The sequence below is a fragment of the Gigantopelta aegis genome, chromosome 10, assembly GCF_016097555.1.
Source record: "Gigantopelta aegis isolate Gae_Host chromosome 10, Gae_host_genome, whole genome shotgun sequence".
Taxonomy (NCBI): domain Eukaryota; kingdom Metazoa; phylum Mollusca; class Gastropoda; order Neomphalida; family Peltospiridae; genus Gigantopelta; species Gigantopelta aegis.
In genome coordinates, this window is record NC_054708.1 from 20,799,975 (window position 1) to 20,809,840 (window position 9,866).

At 36.3% G+C, this 9,866-nt stretch overlaps 1 protein-coding gene across 1 annotated transcript; it reads right to left on the minus strand.

Moving 5' to 3' along the window:
- Positions 1–2,698: 2,698 nt before the first annotated feature.
- LOC121384604 lies at positions 2,699–7,870 on the minus strand. Its single transcript, XM_041515065.1, has 3 exons — positions 7,640–7,870; positions 5,463–5,576; positions 2,699–4,672 (listed from the first exon to the last, which is right to left on the minus strand). Exons 1-3 carry the CDS (start codon positions 7,853–7,855, stop codon positions 4,313–4,315), a joined length of 690 nt encoding a protein of 229 aa, XP_041370999.1. The 5' UTR covers positions 7,856–7,870; the 3' UTR covers positions 2,699–4,312.
- Positions 7,871–9,866: the final 1,996 nt, after the last annotated feature.

A 9,866-nucleotide genomic window follows, 5' to 3' on the forward strand; every position in this document is an offset into this window, starting at 1 on the left:
CACAGTCTTTGATACACCAGTCGTGGTGCACTGGCTGGAACGAGAAATAGCCCAAAGGGCCCACCGACGGGGATCGATCAGAGACCGACCGCGCATCGAGCGAGCGCTTTACCACTGGGCTACGTCCCGCCCCCAGCAAAGACAAGTGTGTCAGTTGCCAAACTATGTTTGTAGATAGCACATAACAAGATGACATGCACCTAGCTATAGTTTGATTAGCATTCCAATTGTTCTATTGAATAAATTTACCATAGATTATCTCATATTATACTGAATGTCACATTGGCATATTTAGAAAAATATAGTGGCATTATTTTAGATATTCGCTTTCCTCCGAGACAATAGGTCTGAACCTGACAATACATGTTATCATCCTGCCTATCATGTTGTGGTATTACATCATTAAGGATTAAGAATGATTAGGACGTCAGTGGGTAAACTTATGAGTATAGTATCATGTCTTAAATATGAGCCATTATGAGTCTTGATGACGCACTATGATGCCATATTTGTGTCATGACGTTATATATGCGTCACGCTATATTTTTAACAAGATATTCTGATTCTTTGAAATCATATTTCTATCTACTCATAATAGATTTAGAAGATATAAAAACTCGAAGTTGGTGTTAGTGGCCATGTTGGATTTATGCTATTTAGCACCTTTCCCGGGGTCATCTTAACGATACAAACAAACAAAAAACCTTCTGTTGCAATTTGTTCTTTCCAGGTTCACCTAAATTTTGGATTAGAGTTTCTGGACTGCGAAAAAGACAGACAGAGAGAGAGAGAGAGAGAGAGAGAGAGAGAGAGAGAGAGAGAGAGAGAGAGAGAGAGAGAGAGAGAGAGAGAGAGAGAGAGAGAGAGAGAGAGAGAGAGACAGACAGACAGAGACAGAGCTCAGTGCAAAAAAAACTATGGAAACCACGTTGTTCGCGGCCTTGAGGTTGTGAATACCAATCGTTGTGAAAATACACCGTTATCCATCCCCACACTATCTCTTCTTTGGCATTCTGTCCTAGGAGCCTATTTAACACCACTGTGGCTAAGATTACACTTTCCGATTAGCACCAAGGGATCTTCATAGTACATACCACGACTCTTGTTACACCAGTTATGAAGTGCACTAGCTGGAACGAGAAATAGCCCAAAGGACCCACCGACGTGGATCAATCTTAGACTGACCGTGCATCAAGCGAGAGCTTTACGTCTCACCCCATGTACATGGACAGCAAGCTTGAACCTTAATTAGATATAAACTTCGAAAATAAATAAAAATGGAATGAATAAAGCCCAGCAAGACAAATACATCGGCTATTAGAACAACGTCAGCATGACGATTCAAGAGGTAAATTAAAACAGTCTAAAAACAAAAAACTACGCAAAAAATACAAATATCACAGATACGTAAAATTAAAATTTATCATAAAATTCATTATCACGAAAACATTGCAACAAAAGTTCAGGATGGAATCTAAATGATTTCATCACATTTCTTCTACCAAATATATCTTTTCTATATTCCTTCAGATGATTGTATTCCATCAGAATGTGACGTGCCGTCAGAGTACACTCACAGTGCTCACACTAAGGGTTCTTCAGAATAAATGAATGTGTCATGCATGTATGACCGATGCGAACACGGCAGGAGAATATTTCATCCTTTCTGCATCGCCTATAGGTGGACTGTTACTCTCTCAGGATTGGCTTGGCAGAATGGAAATGTTTTATTTAACTACGCACTCAACACATTTTATTTACTGTTATATGGCGTCGGAAGCTAGGCAGAATGAAGCTTGTTCGTAACCGTTCCGTTCCAATTATCTTGCCAAGTCCAAAAGATAAATGGGTTAATACTATGTTTAAAACCAGTATAAGGCACACCAACCCCAGCATGCGGCAAATTGAAAGCAGACTTGTCGTCAAATCTGCCTTGTCATTACCCCTGATGCCAACATGGCTGGGCATCTCAAAAAATAAAATATGTCTTTATTGGCAATGGATAAAAAGACGCACTTTCGTATCACCATCCCAACTAAGGGATGTTATAGCTTCATATTCCGTAAAGCTTGGAGACACGGAAGTGAATCTGTGAAAATTATAAATCTGGATGCAATAGAATCCAAGGCTTTAAAGACTGCCCAAACATCGAAATAAAAATGGAAGAAACAAATTGACACCTCGATGTTATTATTGTCGTGATTAGTTTTACGTGCTCTGAATACTAAAGATTTGTACCCGTATCGGTGTTGTAATGTGTAATGGTTAAGCCATCGGACTTAAGGCTACTACGTATTGGGGTTTGCATCACGGTACCTGCTCCCACTTAGAGATAGTTTTAATTGTTAAATATCCATTACTCCGACAGCAAAGTTCTATGTGGACATACAGCCCAGATAGCATCAATAGATATGAGCCTGGGATATCAAGCTTGAACCACAGTTGGGAGGGAGGGAGAGAGAGAGAGAGAGAGAGAGAGAGAGAGAGAGAGAGAGAGAGAGAGAGAGAGAGAGATTTGAATGATAACAAGGTTTTAGGTTTTTGTAGATGCCCGTTGGACAGACACACAGACAGAGAGAGAGAGAGAGAGAGAGAGAGAGAGAGAGAGAGACAGACAGACAGACAGACAAGAGAGAGAGAGAGAGAGACAGAGAGAGAGAGAGAGAGAGAGAGAGAGAGAGAGAGAGAGAGAGAGAGAGAGAGAGAGAGAGAGAGAGAGATTTGAATGATAACAAGGTTTTAGGTTTTTGTAGATGCCCGTTGGTCTAAATGAACAATAAAACAAAACAAATAGCATTCATATAAAAATAATTTATTGTGTTAAAATATGTATCAAAAAGCCAACATAAAAAAAAAAAAAAAATAAGTTTTAAAATTGTATATAATACGTAAATGCACTGTCTGACAACTGGCAAGTAATGTAGCATTTTGATATTTGATTGTTTAAAACAATAAATAAATACATAAATAAATAAATAAATAAATAAATAAATAAATATCATTTACATCACTTTTAATTCTCAATTTGCTAATTATTTAGGGAAATTCCAGACAAATATTTAAAGGTAATACGCTATGGCAATTTAAGGAATATTTTAGGGCAATTTATGGAAATTTGTTTCAGATGTAATCACACAGGGTGGATGGGTTCACTAATGTTTTTCGTTCGTTGGTAGTTTATTAACGCAAATATTAAAGCCAAGTTATTTTATTAAAACACTTTTGAATTATTTCTGGAATAGCCCTAATTAACATTTCTACCCAAGACAAATGTTCGCTAACGTAAAAATAACGTTTTAAACGTTATTGTACAGTCATCCAGCAATAAATAAACATACATACATGATTTCATGAATTGGCTATATACACGAGCATTTTTAAAAGCAATCATTAAGTAGTAACATAATATGTCGTAATGATGTACATGTACAAGTGACAAACATTTAAAACTGAGACAATACACAAAATGTAAATTGTTGATAAAGTGCAATGATAAAATGCAATGATATGTGAGATTCAGTAATGGAGTAAAAACAAAATATCATAAGTTAAGCATTGAAATATATACAAATGTTCATGTTTAATGACCTTGGGTCTTTCGAGAATAAATAATTGATTATTTATAGTGATGTGTCGCATACATAAATATGATATTATGCAAATATAATACTGTACACAATAAAATATAAAAATAAAATACGTACTATAGAAAGTAATATACATTTTTCTATTTCTTTTTTTTTTCCTTATTTCTCTTTTCTTTTTCTTTTCTTTTTCTTTCATTTTTCTCTTCTTTTTTTCATTTCTTTTTTTAATAGTTTTGTCTGTTAAAACATGGAAAAACACACAGGGGCCTATTCCGTAATATTTCTGCATTAATGTAATGCTGAACTATTATGGAACATGGACAGTAAAGACAGAATCAAATAATGTCCTCAACTGAAAAGTTTGAAGATAATAATTCCGACATTTAATAAACAAAATATTATATTATAACAGTATATACACATTAAATGGCGTAGCCATGTACATTATTTGGATTAACATAATCCAACAGAACCACTTGTGAAAAACAAATATAAACTTTAAGTCGTCCGCGTAACCACAACCAGAGTTCTATTTTATAATGTCTGTAAATGTCAGGATGAAACAAAAAATCCATCCAGTAAAATTTGTCGCGCGTTCAGGAGGTCGAGTGCCCGAAAGAGCGTTCGATCCGATGAATACGCCGAAGCTGTGACTAGTCCACTGGCTTATTATGTGGTTACGCGGGGATTCTATGGGGTTTTATTCGTTCTTATATTCATAAAGACTACTGTAATGCTCTAGACATATATCGTGCCTCCATCGCTGAATATTGAATTTCTAGCGAGTCGACAAACTCCGAAGTGTCTTTGTTGATGATGTAATCGCGCTGGTAGGTCTGAGCTATCGTCATTCTACGGAACTTGTCGGGCATAACCGAGCGTGTCACGTGAGCGTCAACGGTTGAGTTGAGATTGCGAAGGCAGACGTCGATTTTGCACAGCATGGAGTAGACGTTTTCCTCCACCCGACTGACTTCGTTGATGAACTGAGACTGGTGACGGGTCACTTCGTCTAGATGCATCTGTTCGAGCCAAACGGCGAGTTTCGACAGAGTCGTGTAATCCTTTTTCAGTGCCGTGACCGTCTGCAATGATATAAAATTACAAATGTAAGTCAATGCACATTTTAAGTACACAAAAATTCTGGAATAAGTTAATTGTGGTCTTGGGGGGGAAGCAAACTGGCAACCGAAGATAAATGTTTAGCAGTGGCCAATATTAGAAAACAAAACCTGGCCATACCTTTTAAAAAAACAAACCCATCCCTGTTGGAGTTTGTTTTGGTTGGGGTTTTTTTTTTAGGTTTTTTAGGTTTGGTTTTGTTTGTCTTTTTTTTCAAATTAAAATCAAATTTTTAAGAGATCATTGACTCACTTGCCCACAATTCCAGAATTCCCACTGAATACATTTAACATAATTTATCTGTCAGGAGCGTATTAGTCAATGCTCGAAAATCCATATAAAGGAAATATAATTTTAAATACCCAAAATATAGAAATAAACTGATACATATATATATATATATATATATATATATATATATACACGGAAATATACACGAGGGAAGAAATATCGAAATATAAATACCAAAGTAGAAAGAATGGAATTACAGATTACTCCGAGTTCAAACAAAACAATGTCTGAAATTATTCCAGACAGACAGATAGGCAGACAGACGAACATATGGACGTACAAAGAAAAACAGACACATGGACGGAAGGTAAGACAGACGGACAGAAAGGCAAGCAGAAGATCAGACAGACTGATAGAAAGGTTTACAAATTGACATACTAAACAAAAAGGGACTGATAACGGACGGATGGATGGACGGACGGACGGATGGATGTGTTGATAAAACAATACTAATATACATACATCAGAATCGGCGTCGTTGATTGCTTCATCGGATGATTTTTTCAGCGGGAAACCATCCAGGTGCACGTTGTCCAAGACAGATGCCATGTCATTGCTGAGAACTCGCTGTAATCGCTACAACAGAGAAATCAAAGAATGCTATTAAAGACACGTTACAGTATGGTTGTATATGAATAATAGTAATGGAATGAAGGAAATGTTTTATTTAACGAATTTTATTTACGGTTATATGGCATCGGTACTGGTACATCAAAGGCCGTCGTGTGTGCTATCGTATCTATGGGATTGTGCATATACAAGACCCCTTGCTACTAATGGCAAAGTATAGCGGGTTTCATCTCTAAGACTACAATATGTCAAAATTACCAAATGTTTGACATCCAATAGCCGATGATTAATAAATCAATGTGCTCTAGTGGTGTCGTTAAACAAAACAAATTGTCAGTTAATAAAAAAGGTCAAATGTTGCAGTTACGTCTATTTTGTAAATATGAATAAAAAACCGATAAAAAACGATTTATGGATCGTGTTGAATGGATCCACCGAGGTGGTTCGAACCTGCGACGCAAGGACCTCAGTCGAGAACTCAACCGACTGAGCTAAATGCGTGAATATAGTTCTAATCACCAAGCATTTTAATAACACAGTAATATGAGGTCTTCCCCGGTTAGACACTAACTGCTATTCTAAATGAAAGGACACGCTTTGGGGGGTGGGGGGGGGGGGGGGGTGGGGGGGGGATCGGTCCGTATAGATATCAGATATTTTGCTCCGATATCATGTATGCCGCGTTAATGCCGTGACAAATTACAAGCCGTACAAAGAAAGCGTCGCCACTGTTCGTATAAAGTCAAACAAAGAATGCGTTGCCGGTGTTCGTGTTATTTTCCTGGTATGCTGGGATCGTAACACGGATCACATTCACATGATCGTTAGACCAGCCTCGAAAATAACGCATACATATACTTATGTCCAAAAGAAACTTTACAAAAAAAAAAGAAAGAAAAAATATTTAAATGGTGTTAAATGTTTCTGCTCTTAAGGAATGACATTTTGTTCAAAACATGCCAAAACACCATTCTAATGAATATGAATATATATATATATATATATATGTGTGTGTGTGTGTGTGTGTGTGTGTATGTGTGTGAGTAATGTAGCCCAGTGGTAAAGCGCTCGCCTGATGCGCAGTCGGTCTAGGATCGATCCCCGTAGGTGGAACATACTTCTTGTTCATGCCAGTGTCACCACGACTGGTATATTAACGGCCGTGGTATGTGCTATCCTGTCTGTGGGATGGTGCATATAAAAGATACATTGCTACTAATGGAAACATGTAGCGGGTTTCCTCTTTAAGACTACATGTACACGTCAAAATGACCATATGTTTGACATCTAATAGCCGATGATTAATAAATTGATGTGATCTAGTGGTGTCGTTAAGCAAAACAAACTCACTATCAACTAACCGTAAGGGTCGTTTACCATGTGCGCGGTACGGGAGCTACGAGGGCGTTGTGCGGGTGCGAAACTTTCAAAAACGAACTCGTTAAAAACAAATAAATTATCAACCAGTCCTCAACCCCATTCATTGACAGACATCCCAGATAACTGAGGTGTGCGCCTAGAACAGCATGTTTGAACCTTAGATGGATGTAAGGACGAAACCAAATGAACCCTAAAGTAAAAAATTAAAAAAAAAAGGTACAATTCAATCAACCGCGTGTCGCTAACGTTAAATTTACGTTAAAAGGTCCTGGGCCAACCGCTTGTCGCTAACGTCCCCTGGACTTGTTTATGCGCTTCACGTTAAACCAAATGGCCACGTCGGGAACCAATCAAATAGTACTCGAACGTTAGCAAAACGTTCGCTGGCTGAACTTAGGGCAGATACAAATATTTTAATCCCATCACCTTAAACCTTCACCGTGGTTTTCTCATAGATCATCGGAAGTGTCCGTAAGAGTCACTACAACAAGGTACTTTGATTTTGAATTGTTTCATACCTAAGAAGGGAGATAATTTTTCTTTCTATTTAATCAGATATTTTTCTCAGATAAAAATCTGAACATTTCTACATCGTACGCTACGAACACCATCCGATGGTTGCCGAAAAGAAAACCTTTACACCAACACCCCGTGCTTAGAAATGGTCGGATACTAACGTTAGAACTTACGTATTTCACCCGAAGTTGTCTGGAATAGTCCACTCCGCTTTGAGTGAGGGCCACTATTTCTCCCAGTGTCTCGTTGAGGGGAGGGAGTGGTAGAGGATTCGGCATCTGGATTTCAAAACTCCCGCATGGGCGAGTCCAACGTGGTGTGGAGCGTCTGATGAGCGGGGAGGAATATGCTAAACATATTACTGAAGCAAGAGTAACCAGCAAAAACATTAGTTTCGTTGTGGCCATTTTGGATCTGAAAAAAACAGGAGAATTTTTTTTAAATGTTATTTTATGAAATTAATTAAATGGCATTTGTAGTGCAATTGTTATGAAGTTTAGATAAATATTTCGTTAAGTCTAACAATAAAATGTCAAGCAATTTCTACTCTTTATTTTTCATTTTAAAATTATCTTAATAACTAATTATTAATGTAGCGTGTATGTATGTACGTCCATACATATATATGCATGTGTGTGTGTGTGTGTGTGTGTGTGTGTGTGTGTGTGTGTGTGTATGTGTGTGTATATATTAGTTCTGTAGTTATATAATTTAAAATAAATGAAATTCTCATAATACATTTAATTTGTTCATATTTAATTTTTGGATATCATGTATAAAAGATTTCCAGGTAAAAGTATGCTTCAAAGTCAATCATAACGAAAGTATGTTATTCAATAACTAATTAATAATGTCTCTGTCTATATACATTAATATATTACTGTATAATAACGACATTAATATAATGCCGCGTTCTCAACTAATCAGTATTATCTTGATTTCTTTCGTTTTTTTACTTACTTACTTTTATAGTAATTGACGAGCCTATATCCAATTAGCGTTTCGTTTTCTTAAGACTAGTGCGATATTTGCTTGATCTGTTGAGATATTTAAAGAGATCTGTTTGATTTTGGGATTTTCTTTTCTTTTATATATTTCTGGGGGATTTCCAAATATAAATGGATTGCATGCATGAGCTAAAGAAACCCAAAAATATCCATCGGAAGGGGCTGCCCCCGCACTGATATTACTAACAACCAATTAAAAACATCACAACACGGACATAGATTCTTCTGCGGTCAGAAAATTATACAACGATTCGGGATTTCACCTCCTTGCGAGCTCGATTAAATATAGGTCACAGGTCGCATTTGTATGCGCATACACATTTCCGATTCGAGGTGTGACCTCTTATTTTGCCGACCATGACACATAGGTGTTTTACTTTTATCGTCGAGAATGTTTTCTCAAGGAATACCCTATGGTTATTTTGTGCTTATTTCGATCATATTACACGGATCACGTCTGTTGGATTATGGACAATTTTGTGACTCTAAACAGAAAAAGAAGTGTTTTGGAATTCTATCTGTGTGAAAATTAAAGTGGAAAATAAAAGTATTCGCGGCCATGTCGTAGTGAAGATAAGGAAGTGAATTCCGCTTGTGATAAAAGAGATAAATATACATTGTAGGTCATGCGGCCAGGTGTTTTGTTAAAGTCCAAACGTGCTACGGCGTATATATACAACGGTAAAGTTAGTGGTACGGTACTTTGAAAATAATGAAAATAAACATATAATCTTTCTTTTTTTTAGTTATTGCTGCTTTTTTTATTTTTAAGAATGTGTATAATATTATAAAATGGTCTCACTGTTGTACTTTATAACAAAAATAAATTCCAGCAGTTCACAGACATAAAATTACAGTACATTAAATCTCACTAAACGTAAGCTTCGTGAATCGTATCACAATGGTAAAGCAGTTCACCATAAAATTACAGTACATTAAATCTCACTAAACGTAAGCTTCGTGAATCGTATTATTCTTTATTTCACATCCAATAGCCGATGATTAATAAATCAATTTGCTCTCGTGGTGTCGTTAAACAAAACAAACTTTTAATAAATATACGTTTGTATTACTTGTAATGTTATATGTTTAATTACTTTTACTTATTTTATTTTATTTCCATATTTCAGTTTAATCCATTATTTAATAGTAATGTATATATTTATATTTATATATAAACACACACGCGCGCGCGCGCATTTTTAAAACTAAAACAACTTTTCATGCTTAAAATGCTAACTAAAATTTGCTGTGTCTAAGGCTAGACTACTGGAATTCATTACATACCTTGTAACTTTTCTTCGATTTATTCTGTTCTGTAGTGTCAGAGGTGATACTTTCTTTAATGTCAGGTATTGATTTTAAAGCTCCCATTTATATACTAACTAACACG